General features: G+C 41.7%; 1 protein-coding gene across 1 annotated transcript; it reads right to left on the bottom strand.

Moving 5' to 3' along the window:
- Positions 1-23595: 23595 nt before the first annotated feature.
- On the bottom strand, positions 23596-24340 carry LOC121190939 (proteoglycan 4-like). The gene is made up of 2 exons (XM_041051959.1): positions 24302-24340; positions 23596-24210 (listed from the first exon to the last, which is right to left on the bottom strand). The coding sequence occupies exon 2, from the start codon at positions 24199-24201 to the stop codon at positions 23596-23598; it is 606 nt and encodes a 201-aa protein (XP_040907893.1). The 5' UTR covers positions 24202-24210; positions 24302-24340.
- Positions 24341-26634: the final 2294 nt, after the last annotated feature.

The raw sequence follows: 26634 nt of genomic DNA, 5'->3' as shown, positions 1-26634 counted from the left end.
AAACACATGCTGAAACAAAAATTATTCCCACTAAAAATGTTTATTTTTAAACATCTTGGAGAAGATCCATTGGCTGCCAGGAACGGGCCCATTTCTTGCCACTGAAAACAAGGAAGAGATGATAAGAGGTTAGAGGTGCACAGCATCAAGCACAGAGCTTAAAGAATATTCCAGGGAAATATTTCATTTCCACCTATGAAAGACCACTCCTACTTCGATTAATAAAAACTAATAAATTCAGCAGTAATAAACTAAGTAATAAAGTAGAGGTTTACAGAGGAAGAGACTAAGCAAAATTGCAGAATACATACCAAACTGGACAGGGCTCCCACTCCACCAATATCTCCGCCTTGCCCTATAAAGTATAACAAAAAGAGAAAGCATCAATTAAAATCATATTCCCAGGAATGCAATATAATCTGTGGTTGCAGCCCTTGACTTTTTTTGGTGCACTGCAACATTTTTGATATTTATACTGTTATAATGATATGTTAAGCATAACCTGTTTTTAATGTGTGATTACAAGAGACTAAATATTTATAGTTAGCTACTAGGTATTTTTCAGTTGGATGTTTCCATGGGTATCTGAATACCCTATCTAACCTTTCTCATTCTCTCTTTGATTATTTCCTTGATGGGGAAAGTCTCAAGAGAAGCATGGTAAGAGCAATCTGTAAACATAAAAACACATGAGTACATGAGTACAACTGTAAATCCTTGAACGGCATGCATGCATAATGATAAAGGCACGAGATTACCAGTACCAGTACTTCAGTCAGGAGCACTTCAGATAAAGAAACAAAATTATAATTACAATATTTAATTTTGGCAGTGTGGCTCTGTTCTGGGACCTCCCTAACCTTTTATGTGCCTATGTGGAAGGCATGAGGAGAGTCCAACTTGTCCAACATGGCCTGCCCACATCAACTGATGAGTTGAGCAGCATAGCAATGTGGCCGGCTTTAATTAAAACTACACACCATTTATTGCAAAGAGGAAGCCTATATTTTGTGAGTAAGTTAACCAGTAAACCAAAATCTAAGTGCCAAAGAGAGTTCTTGTGAAAACTTAAGAACTGATTGCTGTAATCACAGGGATAATTAATAAACTTACCTTTTTGCAGCTTCTTTCGCTCTGGCATATGCCTTGTTGCCACTGCAATATAAGATTATATTTCACTAATATGCTTTTTTAAAAGATGACCCTCTTAACTGTATGTAATGTATTAATAAACAGAAATAATAAGATATTGACATTCAACAGAGACACTTTAACTGATGGAAACTACAAACATTACTTCATACCTGGCTTTTTCCTCTTGCGGCTGAGATTCGGAGCACCACTGGAGACAGCTGTGGGTTTGCAAAAAATAAGCTTAACTTTTCATTGTGAATAGTAGAAGATCAAAACATCTACTTATAACACAATCAGGGAAAAACATTGACATCATCGGCCCATTGACATCACTGTCTTGAACACTTTTTGCAATTGAAAATTGCAATTATTAAAATATGACATCTTGTTTATAAACAATAGTGTCAAGACATCTCATTTTTATGTCACTGGAAGTTTCACTGACATGAATACTTTTTAAGGAATGCACAATCCATTTTGAGCAAGTGATGTGCTTTTACAGGTTGTCTACTAGGTTTTGCAGTTTGTACTAATTGTTTTGAGAAATGCACTAAATGCTGAGCAAATGTTAACTGTGATATGAGCAAAGCACCAAAGCCATTGAGAGAGGGTTTATTTAAAACAATTACCCTGTTCCTCTCCCGTTGCTGCCATGTCTGGGGTGTCCTGCCCTTGTACATCTCTTTCCTCCACTCCACTTGCACGGGGCTCCTCCATTTGCACCTCCACTGGGCTCGGCTCCTCTACTTGCACCTGGCTCGGCTCCTCCACGGGGCTCGGCTCCTCCACTTGCACCTGGCTCGGCTCCTCCACGGGGCTCGGCTCCTCCACAAGCGGGTCACAAGGGATGAGGTCCAATGTTATTAGTTCCTCCTTATTTGAAGAATCCTGGCTCCAACCTGTAAAGTTAAAAAAACATCCTTTTCAATATATAAATTATAATATAATAAAATAAATATTTTTTGAAGCATACAGTGCATGACTAACCTTCACAGAAATACTCATACAAAGAGCCTATTTTTTGTAGATACTCTTGAGAACCTTCACTGAACCTGCAGCGAGGTGTGAAGATCTCACATTTGGTTTGGGAGCTCTTAGATGTCTTCCCCAGAAGTAGCACTGGTTTATACCCAATGGCATGGAGTTTCTCAAGCTGCAATGACAAAATTCAACATTATCAGTAAGACAAAATGGAATAGCAATTACAAAACTAAGTTCACATATCAATAATTGACAAAAGTATTCTAATTAACCTATGGTGGGATTAACATTTGTATAAAAATGTTTGTGGTAAGTGTGAACCAAAATCTTGAGTGTCAAGCATGTGACATCAGCTTGAGTTGTCTGCTTGAACTAGATTTGCAGGCTTTGCACAATCTTTAGCACTGTTATTTTCACGCATTGGCAATGACAATATCAAAATAGAGGAAAACCTGTAATTCTATGACTGGCCAGGTGACTTTTTGGAGATGAATATATATCTGGCAGTGTATTCATTTTAAATGCTGTTGTAGTATGAGTTCAGTTGTAATATGATTACATGATTAATTATGATTATACATTAGATTATTGGATTGAGGTTGTTTTTTTAGTTGTGAACAAAAAATACCTGAGGATCACCTTGATTTCCAGTGTGAGAAATTATTTCTGGCATTATATAAACCAGTGGTTCTCAACTCCAGTCCTCAGGGCCCCCTGCCCTGCATGTTTTGGATGTTTCCCTGCCCCAACACACCTGAATCAGGTAATCAGCTCCCAGTGCAGAGCTTAGTGATGAGCTGATTACCTGATTCAGGTGTGTTGGAGCAGGGAAACATCCAAAACATGCAGGGCAGGGGGCCCTGAGGACCGGAGTTGAGAGCCACTGATATAAACAGTTTACCATCAAAATCTGTACAAACCATTATGATGGCTTCATCCTTGATGGATGCCGCATTGTGGTTTTTCTTACGGCCAACCACCCAGTCATCTCGCCTTGCATCAAATTTTTGAAGCCTCTGTTTAAGGCGCTGCTTCTGCGGCTGCTCCATTTTACAATGACTGCAGACCTTTTGTGCGCAGAATAAAACGCCTTTACAAAAAGGACAGATTTTTTTTGTTGATCCTCCTGGCATTATTACATACAGAACAGAATCAAACAGACAGACAAAACAGACCAACAGGCAGACTAACAGTGATACAGATAGCTAACAAGACAGACAGACAGACAGACAAATAGATAGATAGATAGATAGATAGATAGATAGATAGATAGATAGATAGATAGATGGCTCTTAAAAGTGCCTTTGGTTTTATTATTAAAGATGACAGTAGGTGGCTGGTAATGGGGATGGGTTGACAGAAACTACAAGGAGAAAAGAGGCAAACATTAGTTAACATAGGCCAGGCAATCGTACTAAACACAACAAAATGAATAGTTTTCTTTTCTAAATCAAGGTTAAGTGTGACGGATGAGACATTCTGATTTGTGCTATAGCATCTTTGCTACACGCTTTCCTACGCAGGAATAACTAGCTTGTAATATTAGCTTAGCCGTAACTAAGCTAGCTGAACGCGAGTTACAAGATATCGCCATTTTTTCCCTCATAAATGTAATGTTGCTTATCTAGTCATGTGTTTAATCATGAAAGCATTGTAAATCATTGGTATAGTAAGCAAAACATGTAACTAATGGTAAAGTAAGCCATCAGCTCACAAGCACGTCTTACCTGGAGGAAGGTTGGTGAAGGAATGATCCGCTTCCGACAGCAGGTGTCGTGGTGGTGTACCGAAAATCATGAAATTAAAACGCGGTTCCACAATAATAGTTATAAAAATTTTTTTTTAAATTATATCAGACGGAATTGTCAGTGGTATCTTCATTACCGTTTATGTGAAAAACAAATCCGGACATTTATATAGACAACCCGGGGTGGTATAGAGGTAACACAGGAACAGGAAGCTGACATTATATTATTATATCTATTCACAAAATGACTAAATCAATCCTGTTGCAAACAAGAATAATAAAAACATTAGATCGTAAATGTATTTTGAACCTTGAACCCCCTCTGTACACTGTGCTTTACATTTAATTTCGTGTTTAAGAGCACGAAACGAGTTTCGCATTGAAATACATTAGTTTGAAATTCGTTCTGAGGAACACGAAAAAGATGAAAAAATCGTGTTGACATGCACGAAACATTAGATTAACAAACGTGACAGTTTCACGAATTCCAGTGAGACCGGGTTGGGGTCAGAGTACAGCTTATTTCTGACTTGTTTCTGATTAAAGTGCAGTGCAGCATGAGTGTCTTTTTGCAGGCGTCTAGTGATCAGCCTTTGGATTGGTGGAGGGTGGATGTGTGAGGAGATGGGGTGATGGATTTCACAGCTCTGGGGAAAAAGCTGTGTCTTAGCCTATTGGTGTGGGTTCTGATGTTCCTGTACCTCTTGCCAGAGGGGAGAGGTACAAACAGTTTGTGACCTGGGTGGGTGGGGTCTGCAGCTATACGACTGGCCCTCCTTTGAACCCGGCTGTCGTATATAGAGTCCAGTTGTGGGAGAGGACTCCCCACGATCCCCTGTGCTGTTTTCACCACCCGGGCCAAGTCCTTCCTGTCTTGTGCAGTGCAGCTCCCGTACCACACTGTTGCACTCAAACAGAGGATGCTCTCTATTGTGGCTCTGTAGAAGTTTGTCAGGAGCTGAGGGGAGAGTCCAGACCTTTTGAGCTTCCTGAGGAAGAAGAGCCTTTGTTGAGCCTTCTTCACCAGGTGGGAGGTGTGCATGGACCAAGTGAGGTCAGATGTGATGTGGATGCCCAGGAACTTGATGTTGTCCACCCGCTCCACCTCCTCCCCATGAATGAGGAGAGGGGTGTGTTCCATCCTCCTGGATCTCCTAAAGTCCACAATGACCTCCTTGGTCTTGCTGGTGTTCAGGACAAGGTTGTTGTCTGCACACCATCCTGTCAGGTGCTGGATCTCCTCTCTGTAGTGAGTCTCATCATTGTCCGATATGAGACCCACTACGGTGGTGTCGTCTGCAAACTTTACGACTATGTTGGTGGAATGAATGGCGGTACAGTCGTGTGTGAACAGGGTGAAAAGGGCTGGGCTGAGCACACACCCCTGCGGTGTGCCTGTGCTCAGGATCAGTGTGGATGATGTGGTGTTGCCAATTCTCACCACTTGAGGCCTGTTGGTGAGAAAGTCCCTGATCCAGTAGCACAAGAGGCCAGGCAGTCCCAGGTTGTGAAGTTTCAGAGTCAGCTTGTCCGGGATCACAGTGTTGAAAGCTGAACTGAAATCCACGAACAACATCCTGACGTAGGTGTTGGGGTGCTCCAGGTGAGTGAGGGCTGTGTGCAGTGCTAGAGAGACCGCATCCTCTGTTGATCGGTTCTCTCTGTAGGCGAACTGATGTCTGTCCAGAGTAGCAGGGATGGTGTCTTTGATGTGACTTAAGACGATCCTCTCAAAGCACTTCATGATTACCGGTGTCAGAGCGACTGGGCGGTAGTCGTTGAGGCTGGTGACGGCAGATTTTTTCGGCACAGGCACAATGATGGAGGACTTAAGGCATGCAGGAACTGAAGCTAACTGCAGGGACAAGTTGAAAATGTCCAGAAAAACACCAGCTAGCTGATGTGCACACAGCTTCAGGACCCGACCTGACACCTTATCTGGTCCTGCAGCTTTGTTGGTGTTAATCCTCTTCAGGGTGGAGCTCACCTGGTGATACTGCAGGACGAGAGGCTGGGACTGCTCCTCTAGCTGTGGGAGATGAACAGTCTCTCTGCTGCCAGGAGTGTCAAAGCGTGCAAAGAACGTATTTAAGGTGTCAGGCAGAGCGGGATCGTGGCTGATCTGCTGGTTGCTGTTCTTGTAGTCTGTTATGGTCCTGATGCCTCTCCACATTTCCCGTGGGTTGTTGTTGGAGAAGTGCTCCTCAATGCGTTGTCTGTACCTGTGTTTGGCCTGCTGGATGCCCTTCCTCAGTTCTGTCCGGGCCCTTCTGTAGGCCAGCCTGTCACCTGACCTGTAGGCTACATCCCTAGCTTTGAGCAGAGACCTCACTGTGCTGTCCCACCAAGGTTTCTGGTTTGGAAACACCTTGATGGACTTTGTGGGCAGAACAGCATCAGTGCAGAATTGCACATAGTCCAGGACGGATGATGTATAGGTCTCCAGGTCCGAGCCATCTTTGAACACTCCCCAGTCAGTGAGTTCAAAACAGTCTTGTAGTGCTGAGGAAGCCTCCTCAGTCCATACCTGAACTGTTTTGGTGGTTGGTCTTGTCCTGCAGATCAGAGGTTTATATGCTGGGATTAGCTCCACAGAGATGTGATCCGACATGCCCAGGTGAGGTGCTGCTGCAGCTTTGTATGCTCCTGGGATGTTGCAGTAAACCTGATCCAATATATTATTGTCTCTGGTGGGAAAGTGTATAAATTTCTGGAATTTTGGAAGCACTGCTTTCAGTTCCACATGATTGAAATCTCCAGCCACAATCACAGCTGCCTCTGGGTTAGAGTTCATCTGCCTGCTGATCAGACAGTAGAGCTCTTCTAGTGCTAGCTTAGCGTTAGCCCGCGGTGGAATATACACAGCTATGATCAGAATGGAGCAGAACTCTCTCACCGTCTTGAATGGTCTGCATTTCACAGCCAGGTATTCCAGATCAGGAGTGCAGAGCGTTCCGATGATGTGTGCGGCTGTACACCAGGAGTTGTGGATGTAAAGTGCAAGCCCTCCGCCTCTGCATTTGGCCGAGTCCGCAGTCCTGTCTGCTCGGAACAAAGAGCGTCCCGCTAGCTCGACCGCGGCGTTAGGTGTGCTGCCGTCCAGCCAGGTTTCAGTGATGATGACCACACAGCTGTCCATCCTCCGCGTGACGATCCTCAGCCGAATCTCGTCCATTTTGTTGGCCAGTGATCTTACGTTGGCGAGGAAGAGACTGGGGAGAGCCGGACGGTGGGGTTTAGCATGTAGCCTAGCACGCACGCCGCTCCTCTTGCCCCTTTTTTGTTTATAATGCCTCCTCCGTCTCCTAGGCCACAGAGGGGGGGCGATGGCGAAAGCCGTGGTGGTCCGCTGGATCTCTGGCAGTATAAAATCCGGCTCAGGGTATGCATAAATTTGGCAGTTTCTTCCTATGTACAATAGTTCAGCCCTACCATACTGAACTAACGCTTCAAGTGGTTGTAACCACAACAAAAACACGAACAAAACAAACAAACGCCGAGAGCCCTGAGCCGCTGCGTGCGTACGCGCCGCCATCTTGAAAAAAAAAAAAAAAAAAAAAAAAAAAAAAAAAAAAATTGACCCTATGTATGTACAGAAAAGTTTCCAAATAAGTTACAATGATTGGTAATAACTTCCAATTGTCAATGTATATATCACCATGAACACAAACCTTTCATTTTGGTTTCAAAAGGAAACATATTGTTTGGGATGTAGTGAACTTTACTGGGGCCACAAGAGACAAGGAGGCGTGGCTTCCAAAACCACAGAGCAAGCTTTCCAAACAAATACACCAGCTTCCTTATACTAAACTGGGAAGGTGAGTGGCCTGGAAATGTGACATCTAAAATCAATATACTCCTCGTTCTAACAAATAGTGTTTTCCATTGTGGAGGTGTACTCACATTAAGCCATGCTGTGAAAAGGGAGAAGGGAGCTCAGAAGGATCAGCGCGAGGAAGGCTACGGGTCCAGATGGAATCAGCTCCATGCTCCTCAAATCCTGTGCAGACCAGCTCTGTGGGATTGCGGGGCATGTCTTCAACCTCAGCCTGAAGTTGGGAAGAGTTCCACAGCTGTGGAAAACATCCTGTGTGGTACCGGTGCCTAAGACAGCGCACCCGAACCACCTCTTCAATAACTATAGGCCTGTGGCACTTACATCACATCTGATGAAGACACTGGAGCGACTAGTACTCTCCCATCTCCACCCCCTGGTGAGGCCGTCGATGGACCCATTGCAGTTTGCCTACCAGCCTGGTATTGGAGTGGAGGACGCTGTCATCTTCCTCCTGCACAGAGCTTTCTCTCACCTGGAGCAGCACTGTGAGGATCATGTTTTTTGATTTCTCCAGTGCCTTCAATACCATACAGCCGCTGCTCCTGTGGAGTGGATACTGGACTACCTCACCAACCGCCCACAGTATGTGAGGACAAAGGACTGCGAGTCTGACATGGTGGTCAGCAGTACAGGGGCTCCACAGGGAACAGTCTTGGCTCCTTTCCTGTTCACCCTGTACACGGCTGACTTCATGTACAGGACAACCAACTGCCACCTGCAGAAGTTCTCCGATGACTCTGCCATCGTCGGCCTCATCACAGACGACGATGACAGGGAGTACAGAGAACTGATCCAGGACTTCGTGGAATGGTGTCGGCGGAATCACCTCCAGATCAACTCAGGGAAAACCAAGGAGCTGGTGGTGGACTTCCACAGACGCAGCCACTCCCCCTCAACACCAGTGAACATGCAGGGAACGGACATTGAGAGAGTGGACTCTTACAGGTACCTGGGTGTTCACCTGAACAATAAACTGGACTGGACTGACAACACTAATGCCCTATACAAGAAGGGTCAGAGCAGGCTCTACCTTCTTAGGAGACTCAGGTCCTTTGGAGTGCAGGGGGCTCTCCTCAGGTCCTTCTTTGACTCTGTTGTGGCATCAGCCGTTTTCTATGGTGTGGTCTGCTGGAGCAGCAGCATCTCTGCGGCGGACATGAAGAGACTGGACAAACTGATCAGGAAGGCCAGCTCAGTCCTGGGTTGCTCCCTTGACCCAGTGCAGGTGGTGGGAGAGAGGAGGATGGTAGCAAAGCTATCATCAATGATGGAGAATGAGTCCCACCCCATGCAGGACACACTGACTGCACTGAGCAGCTCCTTCAGTGAGAGGCTGCTTCACCCCAAATCAGTGAAGGAGCGTTATCGCAGGTCCTTCCTTCCTGCGGCTGTTAGACTGTACAACCAGCTGTGCTGAGCAAACCACATGCACACAAACCACTTGCACACATACTCTGTTCTGGACTTAAAAAAAACTGGTGCTATATGTGCAGCCTTCTTCTTCTTCTTTTTTCATACTGGTTACTGTTTATAGTATTTATTATTTTTTATTATTATGTGTATTATTGTGTAAATCCTGAGTGTCTTCTTTGCTGCTGTAACAGTGCAATTTCCCCATTGTGGGACTATTAAAGGTTTATCTTATCTTATCTTATCTTAAAAGCCACTATCACTAAAGCTGTGCTGGAACGCTGCAGCAAACTGATTTGTTCATCTGAACCACTAATAAAGTGATGTTGACTCACTGAGAAACACATTTCATTTTCTTACAACCTTTTCATAGTTTAAGAGAAACAGCAAAAAGTTTGCTTTGCATTAGTAGTAACATAACAGCTGTGATGTGGCTGAAAATGATCAGTAAACAGTGAAATGAGGCTGATATCTGAAAGTCCAAACTGGAACAGAGGAGTGAAAGTAAACCCCAGATCACAGAGGTTCAGGTAGAAGTAATTAAAAAATAAAGTAATTTTTAAAAAAAAGAATAAAAAATGGCCCCGACACTGAGACAACCCACTGCGTGAGTACTTTTACTTTAAAAAAATACTTTAAAGTAAATTTAAAAGTAAGTACTTAGTACTTTTACTGAAGTAAGATTCTTGATGCAGTACTTCCACTTTCACTTGAGTATATTTTTTGCGGGATATTTGTACTTTTACTTAAGTACTAAGCTTCAGTACTTCCTCCACCACTGATCACATGTAGCATCTTGTCAGGACAGGTGCATGAATGTGAGCTTCAGCTGTGGATGATCATGTATGAACCTACAGTATTAAATGAAGTCATACATAACAAATGTTCAAATCAAAGTGTAGAGCTGCACTTGATCATTTTTATTCTTTACATTGCCTTTGGAATGTTTTTGAATTTTTCAACAATCTGACTGATGTATCAGAACACCCCTACACTTGCTGGGATTTTCACTTGCAACGGTTTGTAGGGTTTAACTGTGAATGTAGTCAAAAGCAAAAAGCATCCAGTGAGCAGCAGCTCAGAGGAGGTGTGGCTCATGACGTCACAATCTCACCTGCCTTTGATTCCCAGGCAACGGCTCTGACGTCACTACGGCGGCAGTCAGATGATATAAATGAGGAGCCTTCCTTCACTGACTCAACGTTTCTGAGGAGGTAGGGACAGCTCTGGTGGCGGCGCGTCGCCGGTGTCTCAGGCTACCAACATCTTTGCTGGGGGCATTCAGTTGCTTTCGTTCCGCTCATGCTGCGGATCCTTACTGATAACGGTTCATTTTGAGCGTCTGTGAGGTTAATATCCAGGAGAACTGAATACAGATGTGATTATTTCCATTTCTATACATCATTTCTCCAGCAGGGAGAGTTTTTGCCTCTCTGTGTTTTCTCTCTATATGCTCTATAGAGTATATTTATTTAATTTCTGATAACTTTAATTTTGAGTAATTCAATGTAGAACCGCCACTGCGTAACGCTAACTCTCTTTCTCCACCGAAAGAGAAAGAGAGAGAACTCTCTCTTTCTCTGCTTCTCTTTTTCTCTGCTTCTTTCTTTCTCTGCTTCTCTCTATCTCAACTTCTCTGCTGTTCTCTCTCTCTTCCCCCCGCAGACAGTTCTTCTCTCCTTCTCTTTCGCCACGAAAGAGGAGAGAAGAACTTTCTCTTTCTCTGCTTGTCTTTCTCTGCTTCTCTGCTCTTCTCTCTTTCTCATCCCTCCACAGAGAGAAAAAACTCTCTCTACAGTGTTACTACAATATAAGGAATGCTGTAGAAGAGAACGTAGAACAGAATATTGTAGAATAGAATGTAGAACGGAATGCTGTAGAAGAAAACGTGGAACAGAATATTGTAGAATAGAACGTAGAACAGTGTAAAATATAACTTAGAAGGGAATACTGTAGAATAGAATGTAGAATACTGTAGAAGAGAACGTAGAACACAATACTGTAGAAATGAACGTAGAACAGAACGTAGAACGGAATACTGTAGAATAGAATGCAGAACAGAATACTGTAGAATAGAAAGTAGAATGGAATGCTGTAGAAGAGAACGTAAAACAGAATGCTGTAGAAGAGAACACAGAACAGAATGTAGAACAGAATGCTGTAGAACAGAATGTAGAACAGAATGCTGTAGAATAGAACGTAAAACAGAATGCTGTAGAATAGAACGCAGAACAGAATACTGCAGAAGAGAATGCTGCAGAATAGAACGTAGAACAGGATACTGTAGAATAGAACGCAGAACAGAATACTGTAGAATAAAACGCAGAACAGAATGCTGTAAAATAGAACGAGAACAGAATACTGTAGAACAGAACGTAGAACGGAATGCTGTAGAATAGAACGCAGAACGGAATGCTGCAGAATAGAACGCAGAACAGGATACTGTAGAATAGAACGCAGAACAGAATACTGTAGAATAAAACGCAGAACGGAATGCTGTAGAAGAGAACGCAGAACGGAATGCTGTAGAATAGAACGCAGAAGAGAATGCTGTAGAATAGAACGTAGAACAGAATTCTGTTGAATAGAACCTAGAATTCTGTAGAATAGAACCTAGAACACTGTAAAATATAACTTAGAAGGGAATACAGTAGAATAGAATGCAGAACAGAATACTGTAGAATAGAAAGAACAGAATGCTGTAGAACAGAATGAAAAACAGAATGCTGTAGAATAGAACGTAAAAAAGAATGCTGTAGAATAGAACGTAGAACAGAATTCTGTAGAATAGAACGTAGAACACTGTAAAATATAACTTAGAAGGGAATACTGTATAATATAATGTAGAATACTGTAGAAGAGAACGTAGAACATAATACTGTAGAACAGAATACTGTAGAACAGAAAGTAGAACAGAATACTGAAGAATAGAACGGAATGCTGTAGAATAGATCTCAGAACGGAATGCTGTAGAATAGAATGTAGAACGGAATGCTGTGGAATAGAACATAGAACGGAATGCTGTGGAATAGAACGTAAAACAGAATGCTGTAGAATAGGATGTAGAACAGAATGCTGTAGAATAGAACGCAGAACAGAATGCTGTAGAATGGAACGCAGAACAGAATGCTGTAGAATAGAACGTAAAACAGAATGCTGTAGAATAGAACACAGAACAAAACAGAATAGAACGCAGAATATAATACTGTAGAAAAGAACGCAGAACAGAATGCTGCAGAATAGAACGTAGAACAGAATACTGTAGAATAGAACACAGAACAGAATACTGTAGAATAGAACGTAGAAGGGAATGCTGTAGAAGAGAAAACAGATCAGAATGCTATAGAACAGAACGCAGAATATTGTAAAATAGAACTTAGAAGAGAACACTGTAAAATAGAACATAGAATACTGTAGAAGAGAACGCAGAACAGAATGTAGAACAGAATACTGTAGAATAGAACGTAGAACGGAATGCTGTAGAATAGAACGTAGAATGGAATGCTGTAAAAGAGAACGTAGAACGGAATGCTGTAGAATAGAACGTAGAACGGAATACTGTAGAATAGAACGTAGAACGGAATACTGTAGAATAGATCGCAGAACGGAATGCTGTAGAATAGAATGTAGAACGGAATGCTGTGGAGAGAGCGTAGAACGGAATGCTGTGGAATAGAACGTAAAACGGAATGCTGTAGAATAGAACGTAGAACGGAATACTGTAGAATAGATCGCAGAACGGAATGCTGTAGAATAGAATGTAGAACGGAATGCTGTGGAGAGAACATAGAACGGAATGCTGTGGAATAGAACGTAAAACGGAATGCTGTAGAGTAGAACGTAGAACAGAATGCTGTAAAATAGAACGAGAACAGAATACTGTAGAACAGAACGTAGAACGGAATGCTGTAGAATAGAACGCAGAACGGAATGCTGTAGAATAGAACGTAGAACGGAATGCTGTAGAGTAGAACGTAGAACACTGTAAAATGTAACTTAGAAGGGAATACTGTATATTCCTTACAGAGAAAGGGAGAGTTTTTTTTTCTCTCTCTTTCTCTCTGAGGGAAAGAGAGTTTTCTCTCTCTTTCTCTGTAAGGCGCTGTATAATTAATGAATAAATTGAATTGAATTGAAGGTAATAAAATAAGAGTTAGAATGATATCCTCCATCATCTCTGCCCTTCATTTTCATACAGTAGATAAGATAAGATAAACCTTTAATTGTCCCACAATGGGGAAATTACACTGTTACAGAAGCAAAAAGCAGATGCAATAGGGTACAGGCACTCAGAATATACAGAATATACAGATAATACAGATAGAATATAAAGACTCCAAGAAAAAAAAAAGACTTATTAGAGGAAACAATAATAATAAATACTATAAACAGTATGACCAAAGTGACCATGTGCAGTCTTTGAACAGTAAGAGAAATAAAAAGAAGAAAGGCTGCACATATAGCAGCAATTTTAAGTCCAGGAGTGAGTATGTGTGTGTTTTGTGTGCATGTGCTTTGCTCAGCACAGTTGGTTGTAGTTCTTTAAGTGGAAGAAGAAAATATTTTCTTGAATCCACATCAGTAACTTGCCATTGAGGAAATATCCAAATTACAAGTAGGCACGTTACAGGCCATGAATGAGGCAAAGTGGTAAATGCAGCTCCGAAAGTCACAATTGGAAGAATCCAGATGGCTCAAATTACAAAGTGTGGATACATTACAGATAGCTGTTACTGTAGTATGACTGAGGTGTACCATGTTGGAAATAAAGCTCTTTATACTGTATACAGACAGTATTAGATAACAGTATTAGTAACAATCAGTGTGGAATTCAGCCCAGCACAGAGTGCCATTGTGCCTTCAAGGAAACTTTGCCGGAAAGTTTTCAGAAAGATGGAAAAAAGAAGCAAAGAAGGAAAGAAAGAAAAGAAAACATAAGCTCAACAAAATATGTGTAGTTTTTTTTCAGCCTGGTTTAAGAAAATCACATCAACACACAGACACACACACAGACACAGACAAAGACACACACACACACATACAGTTGTGCTCATAAGTTTACATACCCTGGCAAAATTTGTGAAATATTGTCAATTTTTCAGAAAATATGTTTGATCATGCAAAAGCTTTTCTTTCATTCAGAGTTAGTGGTCAGACAAAGTTATTTATTATCACATAATTATATTTGCTCTTTTTAAATCATAGAGACAAGTTGAAACATGGCCCTGATCATGGCCCTGATCAAAAGTATACATACCCTTGAAGTTTTGGCCTGATACTATGCACACAAGTTGACACAAAGAGCTTTAAATGGCTCTTAAGGGTCACTGTCCACACCTGTCACCTGTTTGGCTGTAATTAGTGTGTGTGTATAAAGAGTCAGTGAGTCTATGGGCTCCTGACAGACGCCTGCACATTTCATCTAGTGCTGCACTGACTTTGCTGGATTCTGAGCCATGGGGAAAGCAAAAGAACTATGAAAAGACCTACAAGAGAAGGTATTTGAACTTTAGAAAGCAGGAAAAGGATAGAAAAACATATCCAAACATTTGACAGTGCCAATCAGTAGTGTTCAAACTCTGATGAAGAAGTGAAAAATATGAGCTTCTGTTGATACCAAGCTACGCTCAGGTAGAGCAAGAAAAACTTCAGCCACAAGTGGCAGGAAAATTGTTGGGGATGCAAAGAAAAAAGCCAGAAATAACTTGAGCCGACATATAGGCTTCTCTACAGAAAAGTGCTGTGGCTGTTTGAAGTGGAGGTGGAAAGCAGATGTTTGGGCAAGATAATGCCCAAACATTGACCTTGCCACGCATCCAGGTCAAGTAGAACTTGGCTGCAGTATCCAGGTCTTAGAGTGGCCAGCTCGATCCCCGGACATGAGCTCCATTGAAAATCTTTGCTGGATTATCAAAAGGTCTGTTTTCAGCAAAGAATTTGGAAGAATTAAAAACAGTAATTGAAGAAGAATGGGAGGAGATTACCTCTCAACAGTGTGAAAGGCTCGTGGAGAACATGCCAGCCAGGATTAAAGTGCTACTGCGTGCTAATGGCAGGAGTACTAAATATGAATTCTGTTATGTGATGCTTTATCCTTTGTTCTGTTTTGAAGACATTCTTTGCTATTTGTTAACTTTGATACTGACAATGTTGAGAACTGACATGTTGACACCATGAAGAATTTACTTTTGCAAATTTTTTGTCTTGATAACAATAAACAAAAGAAATGACTTTGTTTGTGTCTGTCTGATGCAGCCACACCTTGTGAAATCCTAAAAAGATTTTTCTGCAAATATTGCATGATAATATTTGAGATTGTGTAAAATTTGAAGGGTGTCCCAAAACTTTTTTCCACTACTGTACATATATATATAATGTGCTTATTGAATTGATGAATTTGCTACTTTCTTCTATACACCCCTCTGGTGATATTGACAGTACAATTGCTGTACTGCAGAGAGGAGTATCTATCTATCTATGCTATATGTGTAAGAAAAGATCTTTGACTCATAGTGAGGAAACAGTTTATGGCCATAGTTTAGTCACCTTGAACCTGATGACACTCCACGGTAGCACAAGACTCTGACACACAGAAAAGCTAATCTAAGTGATGATATGAAGCCTTGTGAGGTATGAAAGGATTTGTAAGACTGTGTCGGAAACAGGTTGATGCTCTGAGCTTAGAACAGAGTGTCCTGCCATCTTGTGCTGAAATAAATGTCCTGCTAATAAGCTGGGACTTGACAAGTGCCACACAAAGGATCCCTGGTTTGAGTGTTTACCCCACAGTCACTGAGGCGTGGACGTCACTGGCTGTAGTCATGCCAAGGTTGTCTAAGGCGTGTGGCCAGTGGCTCTCACTGCAGGAGGAGCTGCTGGAACTGGGCTGGCAGTTTGATCCTCAGCTCCTCCTGTTCACATGCAGAAGGGGCAAGCACTGCCATCAGTGTGCGTGTGTGTGAGTGTGAGTGTGTATTTGAATGGGTAAACAAGAGCCAAATATAAAGTCCTTTGGATATAAGCACTATGTAAATGACAGGCAACATATAGAATAGCAAATAGTGTGAGTAGCAGACAGTCTAAAATAGTGTATTAGCAATTTACTGTACATGCCAATGAAAATCAGTGCAGGTGTAAAGATACGAGTTGATGCAGTGAGATTTTCATCTTTGCTTTAAGGTTATTGTGATGACAGTGTGTGGTTTTATGATGCTATAAATCATTGATAAAATATTATCAGACACTGAGATTGTGAATGAGCGACAAGCCAAAATTTAATAAATGCAATTTATTGATGTCATATTTATTTAAATGAAGACATGAGACTAATCTATGCCAGTGTGAGAATCTGGACCTTGAGTGAGAAATAAAGAGACGATACAAAAGGAGGGGAATGGCAAAAGTGAGTCAAAAGCTTCACAGCCACATTCAGCTGGGGTCTGGTTTGTCAGTCACATTCACCGTTGTGAACACACGTGGACGTTTTATCACCTGTATCACAGTAAGTGTGAAAATGGAGCAGAATAAAAGAGGGAGAAACTGCAACAAATAACCATGAGCTGCCTACCTTTAGGTTCTCGTAGTGTTTGATGGTTTTGCAGTGGTTGATCGCAAACTTCACGACCATGTTTGTGGGGTGGATGGCAGAGCAGTCATGTGTGAAGAGTGTGAAGAGGACAGGGCTGAGGACACAACCTTGTGGCGTGCCAATGTTGAGGATCAGTGGGGCAGATGCAGACTCTCCTATCCTTCCTCACCACTTGGGGCCTGTTGGTGAGGAAGTCACTGATCCAGGAGCAGAGCAGTGTTGACAAACTCAGGTTGTGGAGCTTCAGGGCCAGCATGTCTGGGGGAACAGTGTTAAAGGCTGAGCTGAAGTCCACAAATAGCATCCTAACATAGGTGTTAGGATGTTGCAGGTGAGTCAGGGCCGTGTCAAGTGCTAACGAGACTGCATCCTCCGTAGAACGCTTCTCCCTGTAGGCAAACTGGAGGCTGTCCAGGCCAGCAGGGATGGCGTCCTTGATGTACCTTAGGAGGATCCTCTCCAAGCACTTCATGAGGACTGGAGTCGGGTCGGTAATCATTGAGGCAGGTGATGGTTGCTTTCTTGGGCACAGGCACAATGATGGAGGACTTCAGGCATACAGGGACCGTGGAAAGCTGCATGGACAGGTTGAAAATGTCCAGAAAAACTCCTGCCAGTTGCTCAGTGCATGACTTCAGGGTACGACCTGACACCTTGTCTGGACCTGCAGCCTTGTTGATGTTGATCCTCCTCATGGCGGAGGTCACTTGGTGCAGCTGCAGGACGAGAAGCTGATGCTGCACCTCTGGCTGAGGAAGATGTACAGTCCTGCTGCTTGGAGAGTCGAAGTGTGCCAAGAAGCTGTTTAAGGTGTCAGGCAGAGTGGGATCATGGCCAACCTGCTGGTCGCTGCTCAAGGTTCACTAACAACTAGAAATGCTGCACTAAGCACAAGATGAAAGAAGCAAGCACACAAAAGGAAGCTATTTAATATAGAAGATTAGAGCAGAGGAGGAGAAAAAGATGATGAGTGTCCTGTAAAGGATGTGGGTGAATGATGAGAGGCCTTACCGGTGTGCTGAGGCCAATATGCTGTTTGACATGGATTATCTTCAGCTCACAGTCTTTAATCTTGGTGGGGATGAAGGAGTGGACTTTCACTATCTCTTGAGCAATCTCCGTGTCTGCCACTGACACAAGCACCTAACATACAATACCTAACATACGGTGCTGTAGGAAGATGAACTTTGTAACAGGTCAACAATCCAGAAACTAGTATCTATGGACAGAGTGAGTGTGTAGACTGCCCACAAAGCAGTCCCACTGAGCCTGTGATAGTAGTTTAAGCTATGACAGAAGCAGCTTGCATGGCTACATGTATTACTGGTGTCCAGGTGTTTTCTCCTCTCCTCCTGGTGTGATCACACCAACCTTTCCCATTTGTTTTGCCAGGATGAGGTCAGAGGGCGTGTCAAAGGGCCGGATCAGCTTGATGATGTCACTCTCTGACCAGCTGCTCTCAGGAAGTCCTGTGATCAACACCATGCCTTTCTGTAGGAGACATTACAGAACAAGTGAATTTAACAGACATTTAGCTGAACTCAGGTTTTCCTTTTTAATACATTTCCAAACATAAAATTCTGTTTTCAGACTGATGAGGGGGAAAATGACCTGAAAGGATTTTAGTATCAGGCTGAAACACAAGAAAATGTAAAAGTGAAGGAAACTGTACCTCATCAGACATCTTCTGTTCAGCCTCAGCTCCTGCAGTGGGGAGTAGGAGGGGAAGATGCTACACTCAGTATGTTTTCATACACATCACAACTACAAGCCAGCAAAAGCAAGACATCACAAACCAGACTACATGTGACTAAGCTACAGTTTATTCCATGTGATCAGGTATAGTTAACAGACTGTGATTTTAACTAGATATACTGAGTATTTCTTGACAGTGATAGATGTGGATATATTAGCACTGACTGTCTGCAGACTAGCATTTTTGTGTTGTCCTACCTGAGTCTTCCCCGGCAGGACCCTTCTCCTGTCCTGAAGCAGGTTTGCTGTGAAGTCAGAAATAATCATATCTGAGTGCAGGTTTGAAATGGGCAGGTTGAGTGAACAACATATGGGGTTAAAAGGGAAGAACAGTGATGATAACTGTGGCAGACCTGTTGTTGGCATCAGGAGACTGCACTCCTTCAGGTTTCTAAAGGAAATCAAACAGAAATGAGACTTCAAACATCAAAAAATGATAAAAAACAAAAAGGAATTGAAACTAATTTTGTGTATGAGATGGTTTCTGAATCAACAATTGCATTTAGACAGAAAACAAACTTCACTCAGTGTTTTTGTGGAAGCTTTATGTTTTCTATGATTGAAAGGGTTTAAAGTGAACATGCCTTCAGTGCCACATGTGTGTGTGTTTTCCACATGGTACCTTGGCTGTTGAAGCAGTGATTTTCTGGTCTCTGATGGAGAGATTTGTGGAGTTAGCCAGTGCCTGAGCGTCTTCAGCCTTCACCATGCATACAGATGCCTGCAGCAAGGGAGGGAGACAAAGTGATGACGTGGCACAGACAGAAACCAGGATGACATTGTGCAAAGCAGAAGCAGGAAACCTGCACAGGCTAAAATATCCACAGCCACTGTTTTGTTGACTGAAAAGTGAAGGATGAACAGGCCAATGCTATTCTTTCTTGTAAAACACACTTAGAGAAAATGTTAATTCTGCACATTTTAATACAACAGAAAATAAGCATCCTGTTTTCAAGAAATGGACTGATTACTGAAACATGTTCTTTCTTTTTGCCTGTAATATTCACAACATGAGCAAACTGCAACACTGACTACACTTCGTTTTTCTTCTTTTTTTTTCTACCATCTGTTTGAAACTGTTCTGGAACTTCAAATCTCAAAGTGAAATTTCTTGTAAAACACATGAACATGTAGATACTCTTAGACGTACCTTCTGTCCTTGGCTCTTCTCACTCTTTTCTTCTGAGCATGGCATGAGGATCACGTTGTTGATCTTGCCAAAGGACCCGGCCAAGTCAGTAACTTCCTGCTCCGAGGCGTGGTTTGGAACGCCTGTCAGATAAAGCAGACCATCTGCAACAGACGAGCCCAGAGAGGCTGGAGTGGCTGTTTTCTTCTTCACTGCAAAAACTCAAAATCTTGCCAAGTATATTTTTCTCATTTCTAGTCAAAATATCTCATCACACTTAATATAAGACAAAATCACCTAAAGAGAGAGATTTAAGCGAGATAAGGGAGTTTGTTTTTAGACAGTGCATCTTGAATATTAAGTGAAACTGTCTTGAAAACATCTTGTTTTGAGTCATATCTCAGATGAAACAAGTTTTTTTTGACATGTCATAAGGTTTTTAAGCTGCTGTGTTATTTGTAAAAGATGAATCGTCTTGTTTTAAGAAATAGACTCAACTTGAACTGAGACAACAGATCTGCTTTATTGAAAACTGCAGGTCAACATGCACAACAACTCATGCACAATACAGTGTGGCTATTTTTCTTACATTTCCATCAAACTGTCCATATATCTGACAAAGGCAAAAGCTGAAATTGTTTCCTTCTCTGTTCTGTTGTACACTAGACATACTACACCACATTATTACAAAAGTAATAAGTAAAAATAAATTCTGTCATCAATTACAGTGTTTGTCAGTGCTTAAAATTTTTTTTTAAAAAACAGCCCAAATTCCCACGCTCAATACAGACTCAAGAATGATGTTTGATGATGTCTGTGAGATCATACTTCAGTGGAATGTACTTGCTATTATTGAAGTTTACATAGTAGTATGGTGTATAATCAACAAGCTTTTCAGCATCCATGAAAATATTGGCTTGAGCTAGGTCGGGAACTTCTACCTCGTAAGCTAAATAATGATCATTCCACCCAACTGTAGAGAGAGGTTGGCATTCAAAACAATACACTGACGCATTTAAAATAGAAATGTTTTTCACAAGTGCAAACTCTGGAGTATCGTTGATGACATTAGAAATAACCAAAGATTTTCCACATGTATGCTTATTTCCATGCTGTATAATCCACTGTACCGAAACTATATGTTCAACGTGCTCTATTCCTAAGAAGGCTTTAATCTTTCCTTCTACATAGTGAACATTTTTCACCTCAGAGGTTGGGCCCATGTCAACGTCACTTGAACAAATTGGATGTTTCTCATGCACATTCTGACTACATTCATAAAGTTGGTTGTGCTTCACAAGAGACTTACAGATGTTTTTAAAACTACTTTTCAAAGCCCACTGCTTAAAAAAGCAGTGCTTTGACTCAAAGCGCATACACATATGTCTCACCGTAGGACCAAGTGCCTTAATCTGAGAAGGAAGATGCAGCAAGTAATGCTGTTTAGGTATAATATTTGCATCTGGAAACAGTTGTTTGAAATGTTTTAAATGTTGCTCTATTAAAAGCTTCAGCCTTGAAAGAGCAATAATAGGTTAAAATAGATTTTTTTTTTTAGAATCTCTAACAACTTAAGTAGCACTTGTGTGTAATCATTTTCTCCAATTTTGTCAATGAGAAATGGCAGGATCTTTAACAAAACCAGCATCTGCCCAGCTGACTGTTTCAATTTATTGTCATTTGATGACAGTGTATTGACAGATATGGGGCAAGGCTTATCCCTTGCATCCACAGGAGAATAAGGGAAACAAATAATTGCACTGTTGAATGCGTCTAAGTCCATTTGCCCTGAAAGCGCAAGATGCTTTAAAACACATTTGATTTCATATGGGGCAACACCTTCAAGAATGACATGCATGATGTCCTGTGGGGCTTGATTGATTATATCAAAGTGAGGAAATTCTGTTCATTTGCTTCTCCTGTTTATGCCATATGTCAGTTTTAGATTGTCTTTCAGAAAGTCAGTATTTGCCTTTTCAGTGTCATTACATTGCCTGTTATGACTTGCCATTGTCCTTTTAACAAACAAATCTTCATTAAATTGCTCCTGCATGTCTTCAAAGTTGCATTCGCAGTGCCTGCATTTACTGTAGGCAAATCCCACTCACTCCCACTATCTTAAATCCAGCCACTTCATGCTGAGCTAGAGTGTCTCCGCACACAGACATAAGTGCCCCATAAATTGTCCTCTTACCATTTGTAGTGACAACCTGGACACCATCACTCAGCTCAGTTAAGTCACGGTTAATCCTCTCAAGTATCTCATCAATACCACAATGGGAAAGGTTGTTTCCTCAAGGACATGTTTGCATGTCCTTGAGGTGAGCTGTTTAAAATGTTGCAGGATAATTTTTACTGCAGTATCGGAAAAAAATTATCACTGAAGGTGCTGCCCCTGATGACTGGCAATGTATTTCCTATTCACATACTGTATGTTCTAAGCATCAAAGAAACCTAAAACATTTGTGAGGATTTTCACTGGGTAGATGTCTTGGCTATGTCACAGTATGTACAAAAACGGGCGCATTACATGGTAGAAGGTTTTATCACCTTAATGATAACCAAGCCAGACTAGCCTAGCCTTGGTTTTTAGTTCTTTTGGAAGGCTAGATGTGTGTAAACAGTAAATGCATTGGGGATAGTTAAAAACAGCACTTTCAGACGGAGCTTTCTCAGTACTGTAACTTTTGTCAGACTTTTACTTTGTAAAGTTATGTGTTTGTAAACAACCCTCTACCCTATGTTCCAAATGACCAAAATGTATCATCCAGAAGAATGTCTGTGTTATGTGTTACAGGAAGCAGAAGACCCCAATTCCTACTTGAAGAAACGCCCTCTCTCCTGCCCAGTCCTGATTGTCAGTCCATCCAACTGCCTCCTAGTGGTAGGAGATATGGCAATAACCACCTTTCCAAAAGACAAGTTTGCCGAGAGTGCTTTATACCTTATGGCCTACTATTATACCCTACACCTGACTTATCCAAAGTGTGTAGCCACTCTGCTTTCAGTCATACAGACGGAGGTCCTCTTAGACAAAATCCATGAGAGAGATCTCACATCGTCTTACAAGAGGAGCATGGCTGAGTGGAAAGCTTTTATTGGCCAATAAAACCAGTGGTCAGACATGGCGTAGGATAGCACTTCCTCTCTCCCCCCAAGGGTACTACAGTCCCATGTTCATTGCTATTGATTCTTGGTCTGAATTTGGCTAAGTTAGCAGTTGTAGTGTGCCTAGTGTGTCGATGCTTTGAGTGTGCCTGTGCAAAGCACATATTTTGTACGTGTATCGAGGGGCAGATTGCTCAGATGTTTGGACCTGACCTTAACTCACTCACATATTTGGCATGTTTTGCTGTGTTTTCATATTGCAGTTCCATAAATACTGTGAGAAATGTAAAATGAAGCTGTTTCCCTTTTATGCAGTTCTCTGTGACTTTTTGCTGTTTAAATAAAAAAGTTGGTTAAATGCAAGACTAGTTTTCATTTTTTCTGTCTTATAACAAGTAGTTAATGTCTTGAATCTAGAACAGTTTTACTTTTGTAGCACTTACAATAAGGTAAATACACTTGAGATGATGACAGGATGGTACGGTTTATTATGGCAAAAGAGCACTGCATAATACAAGTCATGAATGCTAAATTCAAGTCATTTTGTCTCAAAATGCCAGCTTCTAATCTTATTTCAAGCAGATGGTGGACTTAAATATAGAACAGTGTAACAATTATAGAACTAAAAATTAGTTAAATATACTTTAAACAAACAGGGTGACAAAAAAGATGCTACTTTTGAGGGGAAAATACTATTTTTGCACATCACAAGCTTATTATGAGACACAAAACATCACAATACTAGTCAAATATAGCTAAAAATGAGTTTTCCCAGCTAATTTCAAGATCACTCTTATCTTGTAAGGCTTAAATATAATGTCTTATTTCAAGAAATCTTACCAAGAGAATTTTCACCTGTTCCATTCGCAGATTTTTTTGCTTATTACAAGCAAAACTATCTTGTATTAATTTTTTTTGGCTGATTTTTGGAGTGGCCTTTTTTTCCAGTGCTCCCTGCGGGTGTCAGGAGCAGAGGACGGAGCAGCCACTGCACCCTCCCTGCGGGAGTCAAGAGCAGAGGACGGAGCAGCCACTGCACCCTCCCTGCGGGTGTAAGGAGCAGAGGACGGAGCAGCCACGGCACCCTCCCTGCGGGTTTCAGGAGCAGAGGACGTACTCGCCGCAGGTTGTTGCAAGTGAGAGGTAGGAGTAGAGCAGGGACTGCTGGCTGTGGAGGCAGATGCTGTCGCCGGATGTAGAGCACACAGTTGCTGTGTCACAGTCTGTAGAAGCTCAACCTCCTCCAAGAGCTTTTTCAGCCTGTCTTTAATTGAGTGCAACCCATTAACCATGAAGGTCAGGGTTGGTGGTGGTGGGGACAGTGCTCCAGTTTGTGCAGGCAGTGCTGGTGGAGGTGGAGATTGGGGCGCAGGGTTTGTCGACGGAGTCCCCGGGGGTTGTGTCGGTGGAGCTGGCAGTGGTGGTGTTTGCAGTGGTGGTGGTGTTTGGTAGAGGGTCCGGAGTTTTTCTTTAATTGCGGCTTTCTTGGCCTTGGTCATGAGCTTTGTCATGCGCTTTCCCTGTGGGAAGAGAATGAAATGATTGAACGAAAATGGAAATAAGAATACGGTTTATGTTTTCCATGAATTTGTCGTGTAAAGTGTATCATACCCGGGTTCTCCCATGGGCAGAGATGAGGTGCTTGTCGAGCCTCGCATAGTCTTTCTGTGATCCGCAGTCTTTGATGGGGCACCTCAGTCTCCCACCATATCTTAGATGTTTCTTACTAATGAAGAGACGCCTCTGTTTATCATCCTTCATGTCATGCCGGTCCCGCAGATGGCGGGAAAGGGACACGTAATGTCCTCCACACTCTGGGCACTTGGTCTTTGTCTACGATACAGAAAGGCGTGGCAATGTAAAATGTTTGAAATCTATATCAATGTCCACAAATGTTGATGAGCAACATTGATTTCCCGATATGTCTATTTACAGGAAGAGCACGTCTACATCCAGGATAGTGACCTTAAACATCTACATGAAAGAATGTCAGATATGTCTACATCCAGGAAGAGCACGTCTACATCCAGGATAATGACCTGAAACATCTACATGAAAGAATGTCAGATATGTCTACATCCAGGAAGAGCACGTCTACATCCAGGATAATGACCTGAAACATCTACATGAAAGAATATGTCAGATATGTCTACATCCAGGAAGAGCACATCTACATCCAGGATAATGACCTGAAACATCTACATGAAAGAATGTGTCAGATATGTCTACATCCAGGAAGAGCACATCTACCTCCAGGATAATGACCTGAAACATCTACATGAAAGAATATGTCAGATATGTCTACATCCAGGAAGAGCACGTCTACCTCCAGGATAATGACCTGAAACATCTACATGAAAGAATGTCAGATATGTCTACATCCAGGAAGAGCACGTCTACCTCCAGGATAATGACCTGAAACATCTACATGAAAGAATATGTCAGATATGTCTACATCCAGGAAGAGCACGTCTACCTCCAGGATAATGACCTGAAACATCTACATGAAAGAATGTGTCAGATATGTCTACATCCAGGAAGAGCACGTCTACCTCCAGGATAATGACCTGAAACATCTACATGAAAGAATGTGTCAGATATGTCTACATCCAGGAAGAGCACGTCTACCTCCAGGATAATGACCTTATACATCTACATGAAAGAATGTGTCAGATATGTCTACATCCAGGAAGAGCACGTCTACATCCAGGATAATGACCTTATACATCTACATGAAAGAATGTGTCAGATATGTCTACATCCAGGATAATAACCTTATACATCTACATGAAAGAATGTCAGATATGTCTACATCCAGGAAGACCACGTCTACATCCAGGATAATGACCTTATACGTCTACATGAAAGAATATGTCAGATATGTCTAGATCCAGGAAGAGCACGTCTACATCCAGGATAGTGACTTTAAACATCTACATGAAAGAATGTCAGATATGTCTACATCTAGGAAGAGCACGTCTACATCCAGGATAATGACCTTATACATCTACATGAAAGAATGTCAGATATGTCTACATCCAGGAAGAGCACGTCTACATCCAGGATAATGACCTTATACATCTACATGAAAGAGTTTATCAGATGTGTCTACATCCAGGATAATAACTTTATATATCTACATGAAAGAATGTCAGATATGTCTACATCCAGGAAGAGCACGTCTACATCCAGGATAATGACCTTATACATCTACATGAAAGAATATATCAGATATGTCTACATCCAGGAAGAGCACGTCTACATCCTTGATAGTGACCTTCTACATGAAATAATTGGGTTCTTACCTTCATAGTCACCGGGTGATAACTGCAGGTGAAAACCGCTCCTATTTATATTGGGCTGAGGTTGGACACACCCATTCGGAACGAGCTGATACCAAGTTCGTTTTCCGGAAAAAGCACCTGGATCCGGTAAGTACCACCGAGCTGTATATTGGAATTCCAACTTTTCAACACGTGGTCATGCAAAAATGAATTTTTGGTGTGTAAATTATTACATGGTCTCATGCTGCCACCTAGTGGATAAAAATAGAAGTGCAAAAGTTTAATTTCTTTGAAAAGGGTTTATTCATTGAAAAAGTATAATATAATGACATTAAACGCTCTGATAATTATCCTCAAAGTGTGAAATATGTATTTTTGCTGTTTTCATGCGTTTAATATGTATAATGTAGTAGTTGTAAGGATTTGAAAAAAAATCCATATAAGCGACACCGCAATGACGAGATTTCTACTAACCTGTTACTAACCCCGAGCTAACAGATCATAATTATCTACAGCAAGAGCACATCTACATCCTTGATAGTGACCTTAAAAAAAAAAAAAATCTACATGAAATAATTGGGTTCTTACCTTTATCATCGCCAGGGCCTAACTGCTGGTGAAAACCACTCTTATTTATATGGGGCTGAGGTTGGACACACC

Source organism: Toxotes jaculatrix, chromosome 12 (genome assembly GCF_017976425.1).
Source record: "Toxotes jaculatrix isolate fToxJac2 chromosome 12, fToxJac2.pri, whole genome shotgun sequence".
Lineage (NCBI taxonomy): Eukaryota > Metazoa > Chordata > Actinopteri > Toxotidae > Toxotes > Toxotes jaculatrix.
Note: the sequence above shows the minus strand (reverse complement) of the source record. Positions and strands in the feature narration are given on the sequence as shown.